At 42.3% G+C, this 22,519-nt stretch overlaps 1 protein-coding gene across 2 annotated transcripts in view; it reads right to left on the bottom strand.

The window, feature by feature from the left end:
* NSRP1 (nuclear speckle splicing regulatory protein 1) overlaps positions 1 to 16,166 on the bottom strand; it is a 41,480-nt gene extending 25,314 nt beyond the window's left edge. The window contains exons 1-2 of one of the 2 annotated variants that reach the window (XM_004593938.4): positions 16,025 to 16,166; positions 14,773 to 14,866 (exon numbers count right to left, since the gene is read on the bottom strand). In XM_004593938.4, coding sequence (XP_004593995.2) covers positions 14,773 to 14,866; positions 16,025 to 16,044 — 114 coding nt within the window. In that variant the 5' untranslated portion in view covers positions 16,045 to 16,166. The remainder of the gene's footprint in view (positions 1 to 14,772; positions 14,867 to 16,024) is intronic. The other variant, XM_058675967.1, reaches the window with a different exon arrangement.
* Between the last annotated feature and the right edge of the window lie 6,353 nt (positions 16,167 to 22,519).

Raw genomic sequence — 22,519 nt, 5'->3', positions numbered from 1 at the left:
CAGAAATCAAACAAAAACCCTACCTTACAACTTAAAAAAAAAAAAAAAACAACTCTCAGTGGATCAAGGATCCGACTCTATGGCCTACCACCATCAGCTAACTGGAAGAAAGCACTATTTACATTCAGCAGCGCACAGGCATAGGCAAAGGCCTCTTGGAAAGACCCAAGAAAAACAAACAAGATTACATCAAGCTAAGAAGTGAAACACCAGCAAAGTGGAAAGGCATAACAGAATGGGAACAAACATTCTGAACAGCATTTACCAAAATGAACAGATTCACTAGCCATCAGATAAACACAAAAGCCACAACAAGGTTTCATTGCACCCCAGTTACAATGGCTATAATACACAACTCAGAAAATAACTAGCTAGTACGTGGGGGAAAAGATTCCCTAACACATTGCTGGTGGAAATGTGAACCAATGAGTAATTTTGGCAGGCAGTATGAAGTTCCTCAGACATCTGAAAATAGATCCACCATATGACCCAGACATCCCATTCATGGGAATTTATCTAAGATAAAATCAGTATGAGAGAAGTATCTATACTCACATGTTTGTAACAGCTCAGATCACAACAGCTAAGATGTGAAATAAACCCAGATGCCCATCAACAGACGTTTGGACAACAAAATATGGCAGGTATACACACATGTACACCATAGAATACTACTCAGTCATAAAAAAAGAATGGAATCGGGCCCTGTGTGGTAGCCCAGCAGCTGAAGCCCTTGCCTCGAACACACCAGGATCCCATATGGGTGCTGGTTCGTATCCCAGCAGCCCTGCTTCCCATCCAGCTCCCTGCTTGTGGCCTGGGAAAGCAGTCGAGGATGGCCCAAAGCCTCAGAACCCTGCCTGCACCTGCATGGGAGACCCAGAAGAGGCTCCAGGCTCCTGGCTTCAGATCAGAGCAGCTCAGGCCATTGCAGATGCTTAGGGAGTGAATCAGCAAATGAAGATCTTCCTGTCTTTTCTTGTCCCTTGTATATCTGACTTTCCAGTAAAAATAAATCTTTAAAAAGAAAAAATTGGGGAACTAACAGCCATTCCTACAAATTCTCAGGTAGGTAGGAGGGTAAGTAAGTAAATAAATAAATAATAAAAAGACTGGGGTCCTGGCATGATGGCTCAGTGGCTAAAGCCTTGCCTTGCTTGCGCTCGGATCCCATATGGGTTCTAGTTTGTGTCCTGGCCACTCCACTTCCCACACAGCTCTCTGCTTATAGTCTGGGAAAGCAGTAGAGGACAGCCCAAAGCCTTGGGACCCTGCACATGCATGGGAAGCTCCTGGCTTCTGGTTCATGGCTCCGGATCAGCTCAGCTCTGGCTGTTGCAGTCACTTGGGGAGTGAAGCAGTGGACAAAAGATAGTTTTGTCTCTCATTCTCTTTAAATCTGCCTTTCCAATAAAAATAAATAAATATTTAAAAAATTTCCAGATGAAATTACTAAGTATTTATAAAATACAAAAATACCTATACTAGAAAATTTCTGATATGGTTAAAATAGCATTAAAAAATACGTTCACATATTTCTATGTGTCCGGGAGAATGTAAGATTACAGCAGCCAAGTCACCACTTGGGACATTAGCACATCCCATCTGAGTGTCTGGTTCCACTGTGAGGCACTCTGTTCCCAACCTTGCTTCCAGCCCTGGGGAAGCAGCAGATGAAGTGCCAGTGCCAGGGTCCCTGCAGTCCCTGCTGTCCACACGCGAGACCTGGATGCAGTTCTGGGCTGCTAGTTTTGACCTGACTCAGCCTTACCTATAGCAAGCAATTTGGGGAATGAACCAGTGGGTGGAAAACCTCTATTTGTTTCTTAACCTTTTCATAAAATGAAATAAGGTCAACACTATGGTGCAACTGGGTTAGGTTACCACTTGCAAAGCCAGCATCACATGCTGCAATGCTGGTTCAAGCCCTAGTTCTTCCACTTCCAATATAGCTTTTCTGATAATGCATCTGGAAGAGCAGTCAAAAATGGTCCAAGTACTTTGGCCCTGCAACCCATGTGGGAGACCTGGATGGAATTTTGATTTCAGCCTGGCCCAGGTCTGGTCATTTGGAGGAATACAACAGCACTCTGCCTTTCAAATAAAGATTGTTTTTAAATAAAAGGATATGAAAATAAAAAAGATTAAGATTACGCCGAAAAGACTGATAGATTTACAGAGTAACAAAAATAAAAATAGGCAAAAACCTACCCAACAGAAAACAAAATAATAAAATTAAAAACCTACTCAACAGAAAACAAACAATAAAATCAAAAGCTGGTTCTTTCAAAAGAAAAATGAGGAGATCCAAGTAATGAACAAAAGATTTTAAAATGCTACTATGAACAATTTGCTAATAATCTGAAAATTTAGACAGAATGTATTTTCATAAAAATATTAAACAACTTCTACACATTTCCCAAACATCTCTAAATTCGGAAAATTTTATAAGCTGACTGTACCAAAAATTTCAAAAGTAAATAATCCCCATATTTGATAAATTGGTCCAGTTGGTAGAAATCCAAAGTGAAAACTTATTTTGCTAGCTTGCATAGCAAAATAAGTTTTAGAATAAGTACAGAAATAAGTATAAAAGAGTAAGTATGGAAGAATAAGGATTTCATCCTTTGTTTTCTAAATTTTGTTCTCATTAAAAAATTTGTTTATTTGAAAGAGAGATGTTCCATCTGATGATTCACTTCCCAAATGTCTATTAACAGCTAGTGCTGGGCCAGGCTGAAGCAATGAGCCAGGACCTCTATCTGGGTCTCCCAAGTACATTATAAAAAGTCCAAATTCTTGGGCCATGATCTGCTACATTCCCAGGTGTATCAGTAGGGAGCTGGCACTCTGATAGGCATTGTGTGTATCCAAGAAGCAGTTTAAGCCACTGGGTCACAAGGCTGGCCAGATCTTAGATTCTCTCTTTGTCTATTTGACACCTACTCCCCACTCTAAGGAATGGTCGATTCTCAGAGAAAGTAAAGGGCTCACCCAGGAGCAGCTTTCACATACAAATGAGTCAATTCAGAGCCCATCCCACCTCCTGTATCCAGCATTAACACTCCAGAAAGCAACACTGCTCTGCCCAGGGCCAGGGACCACACCAGGAGACAAAAAAAAACAAAAACAAAAAACAAAAAACAAACAAACAAACAAAAAACCCCACAACAAAAAAACAACTTTTTAAGATTTATTGCAGAATTTTTTTTTTTACATAGAAGTATGTTGCATCTGGTAAACCCAAATGGTAGTCTGAACTGTGACATCAGGCAAACCACCACCTTAAGCACTGACATTCCATACTGACACTAGTTAGTGTTGTCCACTCTACTTCCAATCTAGTTCCCTGCTAATATGCCTGCTTTGTGTGGCAATGTCTCTGAGACAAAAGGATATTGCAAAAAGGAGTACAACTAGGAAGGAAATATACAATATAGTGTAATTTAAGATTGCTCACAGGAAAGAGTATCACATGCAGTGTAGGCTTAAATGCGTGGGGTGTGAGCAGGGATCAGAACCTGGTTGTCAATATTCTGTTACTCCAGCAAAAAATGGTAGCATTTATAAATTCAGTGAAAACATGTACTAATAAACAGTACCTCTTTCAATTATTCTTAATCATCAATGAAAGGAAAGTACAAGATAATTCCATTTCTAAACACAACCTTGTTTTCAAAAGAAATATCACTAACTGTATAGGTGTAACATTACAACAGTCAAAATTCTTGTAGTCTATGTTTGGGGCAAATTTTAATGAAATATGCTTGATAACTTTTTTTCAAAAAAACAAGCAATAGTTTGGCACCTCATATATAATCACAATGACCAAGTCAGGTGGGCAGCATCCCCAGTACAGACTTTATTAGAGCTCAGTTATAAATACACAATCTCTTGACACTGAAGATGTAGTTCTTGCAGATAAAGCTGAAAGGCAGGAAATGAATCTTCTTCCAAATGCTGCCTCTTATCTTTAAAGTAACCTCAAATTATTACTAAACTAATAAAAGTAATTTTGTTTCAGAAAGTGATGTGATCTATTTTATTTTCAGCTTTTGATAAATCTAAGAGATGGAGGATTATTGCTTTTTGTCTGACTATACACAGTGAAACAACATGAAAATAGAGTGAATACTTTCAGAAATGAATTTTGTTTTAAAGTCAGTCAATACCAGAGCATGTTAATATATAATGATGTGTAAGGTTCTGAAAAATAGAATTTGCTAATTTAGCAAATTTGGAAGTAAAAATTTTGCTATCTTAATTAGATATCGTCAGTGAAACAGGATGAGTAAAAAGGGTATAACACAATTACATGCAAACCAAATTCAATAGTAAAAATAACAAATTTACTAATCATGTAGGTATTACTACCTTATTTGTGGAACATGTCTTACATGATAGTTCTTAGCTAACAGTCACAATCCCAACTGCAGATCGAGTCAATTAAAAGATCACACACAAAAAAGCCAGGATGACAAGTATGACTGTCAGAGTGAGATGTGGAGCACAGGAAACTCTCAGGCAGTGGTGATTAATAATTATTGCATGCACAGGAGACATTATTATTGCAGCAGAGCTACCACTTACTGTATTTCTAGTATGTGTCATGCACTGTACTAGACACCAAAGGCACACTAACTCTAATCCTTGAAATACAAATTAAAAGTCAGCAATATTAGAGAGATTTAATACAGGAAATGAAATCAAGCGAGATTGAACAAACTGCCCAAGATCTTAAATCTAGGAAAGCAACTCAAAGTTCTCTTTCTTTCAAGTTAGCAAATTAAAACATGCTGCAGCCTTCTCTTGTTCCAAGGCCAAACCTTTGGAATGACAGGCATAAAACTTATCAGGCTAGGAAACAAGGAGTGCCCTTTGTGGACTGGAAAGCTGAGGAAGAAAAACTATCCACAGAGGTGGAGGGAATAAAAAAGGAGGATGGTTCCAAGGAACATGTTCTGAGGAACAAGGCACGAAGAGGGAGAAAAGGGTGGGTATATGGCATAGTTTAAAAAAAAAAAAAAAAGGTGCTTGGGATTTGGGATGCCTGTACTCGGAGGGCCTGGTTCTGAGTCCTGGCTCTGGCCCCAATTCCAGGTTCATGCTGGTGTACACCTTGGGAGTCAACAGGCAATGGCCTGAGGTTGAGTCCTTGCCACCACTCTGGCAGATCCACCCTGGATACCCACGGGCTTTGGTGTGGCCCTGGGGGCATTTGGAGAACAACAACTAGTAGATATAACATCTCTGTCTCTGCCTTCCAAATAAATAGGCTGGTGCTGCTCCACATCAGATTGTTTCAAGTTCATGTGTCTAGGCAAAGGTAAATGGCTCAAGGACTTGCCCCACCACCCCTGTGGGAAATCAGGATGAAATTCCTTGCTCCTGGCTTCAGCTTGGCCCAGATTTGGATCCTGTGTCCATTTAAAAAGAGAAATGGAGGACATAAGTGCTCAAGCTCTCGTTCTTGGAAAGCTCTCCCGGCACCCTTTCCTATTCTGTCGCTCTTTCAAACAAATGTTATCTTTAAAAAATTTTTTAAGAGAAAACAGATTGATTGGGAATTCAAAATTACATGCAGCACCCAGGTGGTTCACTACACATTATCTTCTTTGGGAAAGGAAACTAACAGACATTTAATTTCTGTTCTTGTAATTACACGGTGCCTGGGATGGAATCCTCCTGTTGCTTCTGATTCAGTTTTTTTTTTTTTTTAAGATTTATTTATTTTATTACAAAGTCAGATATACAGAGAGGAGGAGAGACAGAGAGGAAGATCTTCCGTCCAATGGTTCACTCCCCAAGTGAGCCGCAATGGCCGGTGCTGCGCTGATCCAAAGCCGGGAACCAGGAACCTCTTCCAGATCTCCCACACGGGTGCAGGGTCCCAATGCTCTGGGCCGTCCTCGACTGCTTTCCCAGGCCACAAGCAGGGAGCTGGATGGGAAGTGGAGCTTCCGGGATTAGAACCGGCGCCCATATGGGATCCCGGGGCGTTCAAAGCGAGGACTTTAGCCACTAGGCCACGCCGCCAGGCCAAACACTTTGTTTCAAAGAGGTCAAACAGCTAGATAGCATCCAAAGCAACAATTTTCTTATCATCACATTTCCTCATGGCATACGAACTATGTTGGAAAATTAGATTTCACAAGTACACTACTGTGTAGAAATAAGCATTTTGATTGCCAAGATTGAGAAAAATTCATCATGTGCCGAAGAAAATAACAAGTATTTATCATTAACGTTTCTTAAAAGTTTAATCTGTCATGCAATATCCAACTATCTCAGTCATCAACCAGCTTCTAACACGTGTGAAATATGTTTCCACAAGTGCTTTTGGGAATAATTACATAGCTGAGGACCCACCAAGTTATAGGATATGGGCCAAATCCAACTCACATCTGTTTCTGTTGCTGAAATTGTATTCGCATTCATTACTCATGCTTATCATTTATATAGGTTTAAAAGCTACTTTTACACTGGGAATAAAATTAGCAGCTGACCTAAAAACCTTAAAACATTCACTATCTGGCTTTTTACAATACAAACAGCTAAAACAACTCAGTAAATAAACTTACTCATACTTGGAAACCAGCCTAGACATTAAAATCTTATCTTGTGGAACTAATTTCTTCGTACACTGTGGTATAACAGGCTAAGCCGCAGCCTGCAAGGCAGATATCCCATTTGGGTTCTGGCTTGAGTTTCACTGGTCCACTTCTGATCCAGCTCCCCACTAATGCACCTCAGAAAGCAGTCAGAGTTGGTCCCAGTGTTTGGGTCACTGTCACCATGTGGAGACCCAGATAAGCTTCTTGCTTTGGCATGGCCCAGCCCTGACTGTTGCGGCTGAGGAGTGAACCAGAGGAAGCAAGATCTCTCTGTGTTTCTCTAAATCTTAGAAAAATCATTATTCAACAGTGACAAGACATATATACAAACAATATACAGCATATGGACTAAAAAGTTGAGTGCTTTAAGAAAGATAAAAAGCATTAGAATATGAAAAAAAGCATTTCCAGTGGAGAAAAAGCATCTTGAGCTCTATCTTTCACACTAGAGTTTAATGGATGACTACAATCTTTTTTTCTTTGAGATTCATTTTATTTTTGCTGGAAAGTCACAAAGAGGAAGAGAGACAGAAAGAAAGAGCTTTCATCTGCTGATTCACTCCCCAAGTGGCCCCAACAGCCAGAGCTGAGCTGATCCGAAGCCAGGAGCCAGCAGCTTCTTCCTAGCTTCCCATTTGGGTGCAGGGTCCCAAGGCTTTGGGCTGTCCTCGACTGCTTTCCCAGGCTACTTTTTAGCAGGGAGCTGCATGGGAAGAACCAGCGCCCACATGGGATTCCAGTACATGAAAGGCAAGGACTTTAGCCACTAGGCTACCACACTGGGCCCGGGTGACTACAATCTTGACGTGGAGATGATGAGACTACTCATTGTAAAGGAAAGTGGAGTTGTGAAAAACTCCATCCATGCTAGTGTACTGTGCAAGCAGCGCAGTTAGGAGAAAGTGATAATAAACATGGCGAGGTCAGAGAACGGGGATGGCTTTCAATTAGGCCTAACAAATTACATTTAAAATACAATTAGTTCCAGAGCAAGGGAGCAACAGTGGTTAGAACTGTGCTTTTAGGTAAATTAATCTTACAACTGTATTTGAAGCGTATTTAAAGGGGAAAAGACAGGTAGCAAGGAAATTAAAACCACTAATGTAACTCCAGAGAAGAAAGGGAAGTGGTTAAAAACAAGACTGAAAAAGAGTGGCTGAGCTGGAAAAAATGGAACATTAATGTGATTGCAAAACCTCTCAAACAGTTAGGATTTGCCAGCAGCTATCAGAATTCGCTTTCTTACTCATGAGCTGAAAACTCCCTCCCCTTGCTACCCTTCCACCTTTGTCCCAAATGGTAATTCCTAATCAGTTCCAATAGTTCCAAAAAGAGCTACTCAATAATTACAAGTGCTGGACTCTATCGCTTTTCCACTTTTAAAGTGACCCTGAATACAAGCAGATAATCAAAGACAATCTGTGTGCTAGGGCCCCCTCTACTGGCCCACTGCACAAAAACCACGAGCTTAAGAGACCTAATTGTTCCTGCTGAATTGCAGAGAATTGCAGCTTTGCTTTTAACAGCCCCTCTCCAAGCGTATCAAATGCTCTAGGAGTGCAACCAAAAGGTACACTTTCCAAAGTACTCAGTTTTACTTGTTGCCTAACTTGTTGACTACCTGTGCAAACAAGATTTTAATAAGAATTTACTATTTAATATATATTAGCTAATATATACCAAACCTTCACAAACATATAAATAGTATATTAATATATTACTCACATACAGCTGACCACTAAAAAAATGTACTTCTGGGGACTAGACTTCATTCTTTTGTACAGTCTAATGGAAGTGAAGACACAAGTCCACACAAAAACCTGTATGCAAACATTCCTAGCAGCATTATTATAATAGTCAGAAACTGGAGACACAAAATGTCCAGTCGATGACAAATGGATAAGTCAAACGTGATATCTACAGAAATGGGACATTACTCTGTAATCAATGTACTGATGCACGTTATAACCTTGGAAATCACACTAAGCCAATGGCCTCCTACTGCATGATTCTCTTTACTTACTGAACATGCAGTACAGGCAACACCATGAAACACAACTCAGATTGACAGTCACCAGGGCTGAGGGGTATGAGAACATGGAATGAATAGTAATGGCACACATTTCTATCTGGGTTATAAAAACATTCTAAAATTAGCTCCACAACTTTCAAATTGTACACCTTAAAATGAAGAATATATGCTATGCAATTTAGAGCTTAGCTTTTTTTTTTTTTAAAGTTGATTCATCTGAGAGAGTCACAGTGACAGAGAGGAGAGATGGAGGGAGAGAGCTTCCATCCGCCAGTTCATGCCCCAGATGGTTACTCAGGCCAGGGCTATCAGGAGACCCAGACTGAGTGCTTGGTTATTGATTCTGGCCTGGTCCACCCCTGGCTACCACAGGCATTTGAGAGGTGAACCAGTCAATGGAAGATGGATGTGTCTCTTTCTGCTTTCAAATAAATACAATAAATCATCTATGAATATATTTTTAAGTTGCAAATAAATATCAAACGGCATTTATTTTTCTACCTTACTGTAAAATATAGAGCTTATGCATCCGATTTCTCCTTCCTCTTGTATTAACCTTCTTAGCTACCCACAAAAAATTTTTTTAACAATTTCCTTTTATTTGAGAGGCAGATTTATGAAGAGGAGACAGAGAGCTCCTCCACCTGCTGTTTCACTACCAATGGTCACAAGGGCCGTAAGGGCTTGGGAATTGGGCTATTTTCCACTGCCAGCCCAAAAACAGGGAGCTGGATTGAGGTGGAACAGCCAGGACATGAACTGCAGGCTGAAGATTAGCTTGCAAAGCCACTGTACCAGCCCCAGAACAGGAAGTTTGAGTCCTCATGCTTCTACTTAGTCAATGTGATGGTTTAAAAAAAAAAAAAACAAAAACAAACAATGTGATGGTTTATTTCTCTGTATCTCATATTTGACCTGGTTTATTCCCACTGATTTTGTCTTTATTATGGTCTTCATCTCTCACCTGAACTGCTATAGAGCCCTTCTAACAGAAACCTTGGTCTTCAATTCTCATTTCTTCCTGTGTGTTTCGTAACTCAAGTTACCTTCCCAGGACAAAAGTGTGACCACATTTCTGAACTCAAAAGCTACTCACAAATATAAACCAATAGTAAAATCTACAACTTTTCCCTTAACTCCCTCCTTGATTCACATTATTTCATGAAAATTGCCTTGTATTTTTACTATATTATTCACTATTCTCTCCCAAAGGAAATGATCTCCAACCTTGTTTTTACTCATTTTAAAACAACCTTAAATGCTGTGTAAATGCCTACTCCTACAGAAAAGTGAATCACTTCATCTTTCACATTTCATTTACATTTTCTAACTATTACTCAAACAGGATGGAGCAGTGAGCAGGACTAGTGCAAATCCAGGAACCTGTAACCCCATCCTGGTTTCCTACATAGGCTACCTAGACCATCATCTGTTGCTTTCCAGGTAGATCAACAGGGAGCTGGATAGCAAGCAAAGCAAGCAGGACGCAAACCGAAGTTGCAGGCTGCCTTCTAGCCGGCTACACTACATGCTGCCACTGGTCCTCCTCATGCTTCAGCCCATTCCACTTCCAATCCAGCTTTCTGCTAAGGCATCAGGGAAAGCAGTGGAGGATGGCCTAAGTACTTGCAACTCTTCTCGGGAGCCAGGAAGGGGTTCCTGGTTCCTCACTTCAATCTGGCACAGATGTGGCTGTTGTGGCTATTTAGGGAATGAACCAGCAGACAGAAAAATGGATCTCTGTTGCTCTATATTCCCAGTAAGTAAAATCTTGCGTGCGCACACACACACACACACACACACACACACACAGAATGGAAAAGGTACAGATTTAGGGGTCAAAGAGGCCTGTGTTCAAATCCAAATGTTGCCACTTATTACCTGCATGGCCCCAGATAAATTAATTAACCTTGGATAAATTAATTAACCAAGGAAATTATAAACAATTTCCTTGTCTATAAAATGAGAATAACAATAACCCATTACAGGATAAAGATCAAATGAAGTGCAAAGGGCACACAGGAATCCTCAGAAGTACTTCCTTTTCAAATTTCAGTCTTCATTATATTAACATTTACAAGTCTGTTTCAGTAAACTACACATTGGTTCAAAGCAACACTGCATACTCATTCCTTAACTTATGACAGACTTGTCTAGGTAAACCTATCAATCTAAGTTGAAAACATTTTAATTCAAAAATGTATTTAACAAAGGAAACAAATGAGTGAAGAGAATCTCCAGAATGAGAGAAAATATTTGCCAACTATGTATCTGATAAGGGATTAATATTAGGAACATGGATAGAACAACTCAACAAAAAAAATCTGATTAAAAATAGAATTGCGGGCCCGGCGGCATGGCCTAGCGGCTAAAGTCCTCGCCTTGAATGCCCCGGGATCCCATATGGGCGCCGGTTCTAATCCCGGCAGTTCCACTTCCCATCCAGCTCCCTGCTTGTGGCCTGGGAAAGCAGTCGAGGACGGCCCAAGGCTTTGGGACCCTGCACCCGTGTGGGAGACCTGGAAGAGGTTCCTGGTCCCAGCATCGGATTGGCGCGCACCGGCCCGTTGAGGCTCACTTGGGGAGTGAAACATCGGATGGAAGATCTTCCTCTCTGTCTCTCCTCCTCTCTGTATATCCGGCTTTCCAATAACAATAAAATCTTTAAAAAAAAAAAAATTGATTTAACTAACAAATCCATTTAAAAAAAAAAAATAGAATTGCGCCCGGTGCCGTGACTTAGTGGCTAAAGTCCTCGCCTTGAAAGCCCCGGGATCCCACATGCGCACTGGTTCTAATCCCAGCAGCCCCGCTTCCCATCCAGCTCCCTGCCTGTGACCTGAGAATGCAGCTGAGTACAGCCCAAAGCCTTGGGGCCCTGCACACATGTGGGAGATCCGAAGAAAGTTCCTGGCTCCTGGCTCCGGATCGGCTCAGCTCCAGCCTTTGTGGTCACTTGGGGAGTGAATCATCAGATGGAAGATCTTCCTCTCTGTCTCTCCTCCTCTCTCTATATATCTGACTTTGCAATAAAAATATTTTTTTTAAAGTGGGGAATAAACACAATACACATTTCTCAAAAACATGTTCGGTGGTCAGCAGGTTGTAAAAACATGCACAGTATCATTAATAATCAGGGAAATGCAAGACAATGGTCAATCATCCTTGTTAGAATGGCTGATACTAGAAAGCAAAAGATAAGTGCTGGCCAAAAAAAAACTTCACACAGCTGGTGAGCATGTAAACTAGTACAGCTACTATGGAAAATAGTATAAAGAAAAACTATATATATGTATATATTTATATATCCAAAGGAAATGAAACAGAACATCAAACAGGTATCATGGTTCTTATACTTAGTGCAACAGTATCCACAGTAGCAAAGATAAACAAGCATCTAACGCATGAGTATGTAAAGAAAATGGAACACTATTCATGCTGCTACCCAACAACATGAGGAAACACCGAACCACATCATAAATCACCAGCTCAGATAAAGACCAAGACCCCAAGATATCCACTGCACAGTTCCAGTGAAAGTTGATCACTTCACAGCTTCCTAACCATCTGTATACAGTCCCCAAGAGACTGTGCTATGAGGCTACTACAGAGGATAAGACATAAAGGCCACAACGACAGAACTGATCAACTCTTAGCCTTAGCCAGGTATTACATATTGACAAAAACAAAGTATTTTGAGAAAGTAATTCAAGAGTTGTAACTGGTACCTGCCTCAACACCTTATCTGAAATTAATGTAGTTGGCTACATAGAAGTAGAAAATTCAGAAGTGACTTTGATTTTTCTTATGAATAATTACTTACATTTTATAAAAGAGGTGAAAACAAAACTGAAAAACGTCAAGTCACTCTTAAGGAAAAATATCTACTGTAAGAAAAGTAGGATTTGGGGCCAACATTGTGACTCAACCTCCACCTTCAAAGCACCAGCATCCCATATGGGCCCAAGTTTGTGTCCTGGCTGCATCGCTTTCCATCCAGCTCCCTGCCTGGGGCCTGGGAAAGCAGTGGAGTACTGCCCAAAGCCTTGGGAACCTGCACCTGCATGGGAGAGACCCGAAGACGCTCCTAACTCCTGGCTTAAGATCAGCTCAGGCTTGGCCGTTGTGGCCATTTGGGAAGTGAACCAGCAGAAGGAAGATCCTTCTCTGTCCTTCTCTCTGTAAACCTTTCCAATAAATATAAATAAATCTTTAAAGAAAATATGGTTCTACAACAAGATCAGATTGATGGTATGCATGATCTTTTTCATAAGAACTTCTACAAAAAGTAAAACTAATCTCCCTGAGAGAATGCATGGGCAATCATTTTTGCCTAGGGGAGGACCCAGAGCACCTTCAGGGGAAAAAGGTTCTCCACACCAGGATGAGGACAAAGACATCTGTCACGAATCAGCAACCTATACACTCAGCATCTATAAATTTTATTTTATGCAAATTATATCTAATTTTTTAAAACCCTAAAGCCAATTTCATCAAAAATAAAGAAATATCAAATACATGCAATTACTTGCTTAGCTATTACAAGTATCTCTGATCTAAAATGTTTGGAATGAAAAGTTCAGATTTTAAGTTTCATATTTTGGCATACATACATAATGAGTTTTGAGGATAGAATCCAAGACTAAACACAAAACTCATGTGTATTTTATATATACTTTGCACACCCAGTCTAAGGGTACTTTGTACAGTACTTATAATGCACCTGTTCCACCTATGACTCGTCACATTGTTATGAGGTGCAACCAGTGATAGCCAGCACCCCTTGACATTTGGGCAAATGGAACATGGCTATGCCCCCACCACTTTCTGTTCACAGCTTGGTGGAGTCTGTGAAGCTAACTGTGTACTTACAAAGAGTTCCTGAAGGGGGGGTGGGCTAACAGCCCTGAAATGTTAATTATATCCTTCGTGGGAAGTACTCAGTGCCTCCGGACCTTCCCTTCCTCCTTCCTGCTAAAAGGTTGTACTGTGTACCTTCCAAACTAATTGGAAGGTGAGGGCTTAAAAACCCCTGGCTTCTGACATGCAGTGCAGTACTTCCTGCAGTGTAGTGGGAGCTGCTGTACCCAGGTTTGGGCAATAAAGACTCCTCCTGAACATCCTACAGCTGAGTCCTGTGTGATCGCTCTCGCACTCTACAACAACATGAGGTCAGATATGGAATTTTCCACTTGTGAAGTCATGTTGGTACTTAAAAACCTTTGCATTTGGAAGCATTTGGAATATTGGATTTGGGGTGCTGAACCTGTAGATAATCAGTAAAAACGTCCATAAAAGAGAAGCTCCTTTTCTGCCACAGAAGAGGTAGTACCAGGGAAATCGGTAGCAAAGGCAATTGTTACTGGGATGTGTGGGAAGTCATGAGTAGTTTCCCCCTTTGTCTCTCTTCCCCCAGAAACAACAAGAAACAGTAAATTTGGAAACAATGAGTACACCCAATTTTCCCTAAACCTAAATCCCTCCCACCCTGATCCACCATGTAATCATTCTAAAAAATAAAATTTATTAAAAAAATTTTTTTTAGAAAGTCTGAAGTGTTAGATAAGCTCATAGTTGGGTTTGTCGCTGCTCTAAACTGGGGGTGGCGTGGGGTGGAGTATAGATTTCATAGGAAACACTGTTTGGGTTGCCAAGATAGAAAACATTCATAGTAGGAATTACTGGAGGACCCTCTACGGTAACTTGTCCACAACCATCATGACAGTCGTCATTACTCAGCAACTTCAGCACAAGCTGAAGTAACAAAAGGCAGGCCCTGAAAAGGGCGCAAGCGCCATCTTGCAGCACGATTAACAAAGCTGGAACTGTGTGGCTGGTAACAAGTTCTTCATCTTCTAGGAATCTTAACACCAATAATTTTCTTGCATCAGTTTTAGTTCTGTGAAAAAACTGTAACCGATTCAAAGTAACTGGAATTCAGACATTCTAAAAAAAAAATTATAAAAACCAGCAGAGCTTCTTTCTTTAAATTCTCCTTTTGTTATTTCTCTAAATGATACTCTATAAACACCGCAAAAGGCAAGCACACACACATAAGCTCATTTTTTGTTGTTTTTTTAAATTCACATTCCCAACAACGCAGGAGTAAAGCGTAAATTCCCTTACCTCCTCATCCTCATCAGAATCATTTTCAAACACTGAAGGTTTCTGTAGAACAGGGTGCAACTGCTGTGTTTTCTTTGGCAAAATAAGCCCATACCTGCATTTTTTTTTTTCGAAACAGAGATTATACCATGAAGTGTTATTTACAATCAAAACAAAAAAACACGCTACTGCCTGCTCCAGAGGAAGCTGCCAAAGTGAGACGGCCTACACTCAGCGGGCTGTTTCTGATTTGCAACAAGCTCACATTCACTATGTCACAGGTTTTTGTAATTACCCCTGTGATTGCGGGTACAGGCCCGGCTCGTTTTCATCAGAGAATGAACGAAGAGTTGAGAAATGTTGTAGATGGTCAGTAAGGGTTTTGCAAAAACACGGCAGTGCAAAAACTCAGTTCATGTTGGTGAAAAATCCTGTGGCTGGACTTCTCAAGAAAATGGCTAGTTCTCCCCACGCCTCCCGGCTGTGCTGTTACTTTTTAAGAAGGGGGGAGGCGGAGTTCATCTAAGAAACCCACACCATCCTGGCAAGTTCCCGTTATCTTCCCTTAGGCTCACCTGCCTTGGAACACCTGCCCCACGCCCCCACCCCATTTCCTGCATTAGGCTCACTTGCCTTGTGTGGGGACACCTGACCCAAGCCCCTACCCCATTCACCCATTAGGCTCAGCTGCCTTGTGTGGGGACACCTGACCCTCGCCCACAGCCCCGACTCCTCCAAGTCTCCCTTGGTGTCTGTAAAGACGAGAGCGAGAAGCCGCGTCCCAAGTAAGGGTGACACGCGAAAGCATCGCCCCCACGGACGTACATCCCAATCCTGCGTGCCGACCCTGGCGTCCGAGGCCTGTCAAGGACAAGGTCCCCTCAGGGAAGCCGGGAACATTCTCTTCTCCCAACCACCCCACCACCACCACCACCACCACCCCGAGCGCAGCCAAGCGGGGAGAAACTCAAGCGCGGGGTAGGAAGCAAGACTGAGGGGCCTCAGACCGAGCTTTGGGAAAATAGAAAAGTCTCGCTCTCTGCCCCTCAGCCTCACTTCCTGTATTTCCTCACAAGTTTCTCTCCCTCTCAAACTTGGGGCTGCCAGCCTGGAACATGTCTGGGGGAGGGGATATGTGCCTGAAAACTCCTCGGGGTTTCCCGTATCTAATGAGGACGACACAGCCCCTTGACTTCAGCGCACTTTCACTCCGCGGCCACAAATACGGTTCTCCTCAGTGCTTCGTGCCCCCGCCTGACTCCCCATCACTCACTGCCTGCCCGGAATCGCCATCTTGCTCCGCGGAACACCGGACGTGGCTGTCGCCGACGTGACGCTAACGCCGCGCCGGCACGTGAATTCTCGCGCGGTTTGGGGCGGCCCGGAAGCTGTGCGCGAGTTATCTCGCTGGTCGGAGTCACTTTTCGTGCATCTTGGAGTCATCTGTCTCGCATTTCGGAAGCGCTTTTCGGGCTGTCTGGGCAAAGCGGAATGAAGGAAGGGAAAACATGATTCTGGGCCGGTGGTTAGCTCAGTGTGGACCTGGACCGACGGTTTCAACCTGAGATGTTGGAGTTGCCAGTTCTCGAGCGCTACCCAACCTGCAGAATCAAACTAGGGGATGGCGCTTAACAACCTGAATTTCAGTAATTCTGAAACTCGGATTTAGTGAAACCCTCTTGATTTTTGGCTTTCCCCTCTCTAAAGTGTTCAGTGTAGGGATAACTGGCTCAAGGCAATAATATAGAAAATGAACATCTATATGCCGATGGTGGCTCCTATAGGACTGAGTTGTTTCAGTTTTGCTGTTTTGAAATAGATTTTCCATGGTTTGGTTCATTCCGCAAATGGTTTCAACGGCCAGAGTTGAGGACTGGGTCAGGCAGAGACCAGGAACCTGGAATCAGACAGGTGGGTGGCAGGGACCCAAGTGCCTGGGACAGCACCTGCTGCCTCATAGTAAGGGGGCTGGACTGGAAGTGAAAGTTGGTACCCGAATGTGGGATGTGAGACTCCTGGGCAGTGGTGTCATTACTACACCACAACACACACACCCAAGAGGTGTGTGTTTGTTTTTAATAAGTTAGGGGGTTTTTTTTTTATTTTTAATTGGAAAGTCAGACTTATAGGGAGAAAGCTCTTGCATCCGCTGGTTCACTCCCCAAATGGCCACAATTGCTGCAGCTGAGCTGATCCATAGCCAAGAGCCAAGAGCCTCTTTTGAGTATCCCACACAGGTGCACAGTCTCAAGGCTTCGGACTGTCCTCAGCTGCTTTCCAGGCCAGAAACGGAGCAGGATGGGAAGTGGAAAGCCAACCGGCACCCATATAGGATTGTGGCACTTGCAACAAGGAAGATTAACCAGTTGAGCCATCATGCTGGGTTCCACTTTATATATTTTAAATCCCATTACTACATAAGATTGTCGTGTTTTAGTTAATCGACCATTTTTCATTATGAAATAACTTATCAGCATAATGTTTTTCCTATGAAATCTGCTTGTATGGTACTAGAGCTATTTAATTTTTCTTTTAGCATTAACTCCTTGGGGCAGTAAAATATGTGTAGGAATGGAAAACAATGGTAGCTTGCCACATTGCTATATCCTAAATAGTATTGATACTTGTGGTAAGATAAACACAATATTGGGCCCGGCGGCGTGGTCTAGCGGCTAAAGTCCTCGCCTTGAAAGTCCCGGGATCCCATATGAGCGCCGGTTCTAATCCCGGAAGCTCCACTTCCCATCCAGCTCCCTGCTTGTGGCCTGGGAAAGCGGTCGAGGACGGCCCAGGGCTTTGGGACCCTGCACCCACACGGGAGACCCGGAGGAAGAGGTTCCTGGTTCCCGGCATCGGATCGGCGTGCACCGGCCGTTGCGGCTCACTTGGGGAGTGAAACAGCGGACGGAGGATCTTCCTCTCTGTCTCTCCTCCTCTCTGTATATCTGACTTTGTAATAAAATGAATAAATCTTTAAAAAAAAAGATAAATACAATATTGATCTCATTTAAGACTACGTAGTAACATTGGTGAAAATTTGGGAAGAAAGTGTGTGTGTGCTTGTGTGCCTGTTGCAAAAGGATCCACATCATTATATTGCATTTGGGGAAAAAAATCACGTTATTTAGCAACACAAAGTTTCAACACTATATCCAAAATAGGGGCGGGCAGAACTTTTCTGCAAATAACCAAATATTTTAGGCTCTGTGGGCATCTCATCTCCGTCAGTTACTCTTCTCACCTGTGTAGTGTGAAAGCAGCCACGGATGATATGGGATGGGCTTTTGCAGGAAATTTTTAACAGAATGAGCAGCTGTTTAGATTTGACTGTTTACCGGCTCCTGAGTCTAAAGAACTGAAGTAATTGATTTACTAATCAGGAAGATATGGATGCGACTGGGGCTGGGAATCACGTTGGTCTCGGCACATCTTGTATGTATATCTAGATGTTTCTTTAAAACATGAACATTTGTGTCACTTCCTGCTTTTCTTTGTGCCCATTTTTTCCCTCAACCAGTCAACTACCAATTCTCTACACTCTTGTTTTAAAGATTTATTTTATTTTTATTGGAAAGGCTGAATCACAGAGAGGAGGAGAGACAGAGAAGAAGATCTTCCATCCAATGATTTACTCCTCAAGTGACCACAATGGTTGGAGCTTGAGCTGATCTGAAGCCAGTAGCCAGGAGCTTCTTCCAGGTCTCTCATGCAGGTGCAGGGTCCCAAGGCTTTGGGCGGTTCTCGACTGCTTTCCCAGGCCACAAGCAGGGAGCTGGATGGGAAGTGGAGCTGCCGGGATTAGAACCGGTGCCTACGTGGGATCCCAGTGCATTCAAGGCGAGGACTATAGTTGCTAGTCCACCGTGCTGAGCCCAGTTCTCCATATTTTTTTCTCTGCAGCATCCACTAACCGGCAGGGTCTGGAAGGCAGTGTACTTGAGCTTCTTTGAAGTCTGCATGACGACTTCGGCCTTCCCACGGCCTTAGAATCTTTTAGATATTACTCCTGTTGCTACTTCCCAGTTTAATCTGTCCAGAGGTTGAGGATTTGGGGAGGGGGCGGTTACCATGCCATTTTACAGATGGGCTCAATTTGGTGGTGTGGGACAACCCTGATTCAAACAAAACCCTGATTCAAACTGTAACTAAAGATTTAGAATCAGGTGAAAGAAAATATGGCCACCTAGTGGCTTCTCATTAGTTGAGGCCTCCTGACAAGGCAGAATAAGGTCACCCCATAGATGGATGTGAATCATAGATTGAATCACTAGGAGATGAAACACAAACCAAGGGCAGTTACCATGCTAAGGACAGAGCGCTAGGACTGTGCTTAATTAGTTGAGCCTCAGAGCTGAAAATTCTTGAGTGTATGGAAGAGAACACCAAGTGATGGCGATGTAGGGTGGAGCTTTGAGGGAGAGGCATTGCATAACTTGTAGAAAGACTGAAAATTCCCTAAATCACCTGCAAATGGTCATCAGAGTCAGTTGACTGAGCATATCCGTGTCAGTTCATGGCAACGGATTGCTTCATCATACAGAGATGGAGCAAATAGGAGACCAGCCACACAAGGCCACATACTGTATGCTGCCATTTGTATGCAATACCCAGACTGGCAAAGCTTAGACTCAGTTTCTATAGTGGTAGCCTAGAGCAGAAAGTGGGGAAAACTGAATGCTAATTGATGTTTATTTTAATCCAAGCGGTGAGAATGTTCCAAAAGTGTTGGATTGGTTATACAGCTCTATGAATAAACCAAGAGCCATTGAATTGTACCTTTTAAGTGGATAAATTATATGACATGTGAATTGTAGTTCAAAAAGCTACTCTAAAGAACTTTTTTGTATGTTTTTTAAAGAGTCAAGTGACTTTATTATTGTTTTTATTGGAAAGTCAGATATATAAAGATGAAGAGAGATAGAGAGGATGACCTTCTGTCTGTTGATTCACTCGCCAAGTGGCTGCAACAGCTGGGGCTGCACTAATCAGAAGCCAGGAACCCAGAGCCTCCTCTGGGTCTCCCATGCCACTACAGGGTCCTAAGGTTTTGGGCCATCCTCCACTGCTTTCCCAGGCCACAAGCTGGGCCACCTGGATTAGAACCAGCGCCCATATGGGATCCTGGTGCATGCAAGGCGAGGACTTTAGACGTTCGGCTACTGCGCCAGGCCCAGGAACTTTTGCTAATTTTTCATTATCATATTGTCCTTGGATCATGGAAATCCGTAATTATATAAGAAAACAGTCTTGATGCTCTGTACTACTCGGTGTCATTACTACTATGGAGCAATAAAACCTAATCAATTTAGTCTGAATTTTTGAAGCATTTTCAAATGAAAGTAAATGAAATCCATTAGCGTGAAATAAATGGATTTAGGCATAAATCTACATCTATACTGATTCTTTAATCAACTATAAGAAACATCCTGCTCACTAAAATGTAAGCTCATGGTATTCAGGAGTAGTCTTATTTTTTTTGTTTGTGTTAAAATTTACCAGTTTCCTTATTCCCTGGTTCCCTTCCCAAATGCCTGCAGTGGCCTGCAGAGCCCGAGCTTGAGCTGGGAAGTCACACTGTGTCTCTCACCTGGGACAGGGGCCCAGTCACATGAGCCATCACTGCCTCCCTCTGTATCATTAGGAGTCAGAAACCAGAACTAGGCATGGAACCCAAATAGGAACGGTGTCTTTACTGGCATTTTTTTAAAAAGTTTATTTATTCAAAAGAGAGGAAGAGAGATAGATATCCCTTCTGCTGTTTCATGGTTTATTTCCCAAATAACTGAATCTGAAACTCCATCAGGGTTTCCCAAATTGGTGGCAAGATTTCCACTTGGGCCATCTGCTGCTGCTTTCCCAGGCTCGTTGGTGGGTCCAGTCCCAGTGCTCTTTCGGGACGTATGTGTCTTAGCAGCTTAACCACAGTTCCACGATGTTGTCCCCCCTAACTGCCATCTTAACCAATAAGCTAAATACTCTCCAAAGGAGGGTAGATTTTTACTTGAATTATGGTTAAATAAACTCAACCCATCTAGTGTGTTAATTGGTTGATTATAAAGTAGCTTCTGAAAGCCTGATTGCATGGTCATTAGTAACTTCAGAACGTGTTCGATGTCTAGGTCCATCCTGATTCAGGGTGGCTATTTGTGGCCCTCATGGACATCTCATTCACTTTAGTGCGTTGAAATTTATTTTCATTTCATTGGAAAGACAGGCAGAAAAAAAGATAAGAGAGATCTATCCACAGGTTCACTCCCCAAATGCAGCTGGGTCAAGCCCAAGAGCCCCCAGAATTCCATCCAAGTCTCCCAGGTGGTGGGTAGGAACCCAAGACCTTGAGAGAACAGGAAGCTGGCTCAGTGGAAGAGCCAGAACAGGAACCAGGTACTGTGAATGAGGTATATGTGTCCCAGCAGAGTCCTGAGCAGTGTCCAGACTCACACTCCTTGAATCTGTTTTCTCATTTGTGAATGGAGGCAGCATCTGGACCATTAACCTTGTAGATTGCTGGGAGGATCAACAGTGTGAAAATAATTTAAACAAGTTCAAGTGCCATGCAAATGCATATTTGTTATTAAGCTGGAAACCCTTTAGTTAACTTGATTCCCATGCACTGGTTAAAAACACAGCATTTGGACTGGGCTGCAGCTCCCACTGGTTTATGTGAGGGCCTAGTATGTGATGGGCAGAGCCAGGATGGACTGCAACACTCATTGGTTTCGGTGGAGGTCAGGGCTGAGAACAGAACCAAACCAGCAGTTGCAACCACCAGCTGATCAGGATGATGGACAGTGTCTGGCCCTGTACTTGCTAGTACATATAGGAATCTGGTTTGGGAACACCTCAAAGTTTCTTTGGGAATCCCCTCAATCGAAATGGCGGACTCAGAACCTTAACCAAGAGAAGATGGAAGATGGAAAAGGTCAATCAACCACCTCAGCTATATGTTGGCAGCGAAATACTGGACAAAGGGAGACTCTATGATGGACTATGTCAATCAGCGGATTCTACAACAGCCTCATCGCACCTGGAGTGGCAAAATTGGCAGTGATTTACAACTGGTGAACTATCAGAACCACCTGAGCAAGGATCTCAGAGCGTGTCCTACATCTGGGAGGTGGGTGGGTGGGAGACTGGGTGAGGCTTCTCCCTCAATATTTCCTTTACCTCAGATATATGAAGGCAACAATATGGAAATAATAGTCTTATCCACTTTCCCATAGCCCTTGTACCTTTTTACCCTAATTAACAATGTAAATATTGCCAAAATATAATAATAAAAAAATACAGCATTTGGCCAAATCTTTCCATGCTACTTAAAACGCCACTTGTATTCACAGAAAGCTCTTCTGTAAGCTTGCTCTGAAGCCCTTAGGGTATGTGACTATCAGTTTAATATCTTCAAGAACATTGTTTCTATAAATGTCCCAAATGTGCTAAAAATCCTCTTCCAAATATGAAGTGGGCTCATAGGTTAACAGTGGGCAGGGGATCATGCAAGAGGTGAGGCTGGTAATAACACTGGCATCTTATCAGGAGAGGTTAAAAAGGGACCTCAAATCTTGAATTTGAAGATGTTTGGAACACATCACATTTTGTCAAAGTAATAAAAAAATAAATTTTAATTTCCCCAAATTTTATTAAAAAACGGACTCTGTCATCAGATATCTTATTGGAAAGATGAAATCTCACAACAGGGAAGTAAAGTTTGCCACAATAACAAGCTTTAGAGAAGTATAATTTTTTTTGGTAGTTCTTGAACTTAAGA

The sequence above is a fragment of the Ochotona princeps genome, chromosome 17 (assembly GCF_030435755.1).
Source record: "Ochotona princeps isolate mOchPri1 chromosome 17, mOchPri1.hap1, whole genome shotgun sequence".
Taxonomy (NCBI): domain Eukaryota; kingdom Metazoa; phylum Chordata; class Mammalia; order Lagomorpha; family Ochotonidae; genus Ochotona; species Ochotona princeps.
This window is presented reverse-complemented; position numbering and strand designations above follow the sequence as displayed.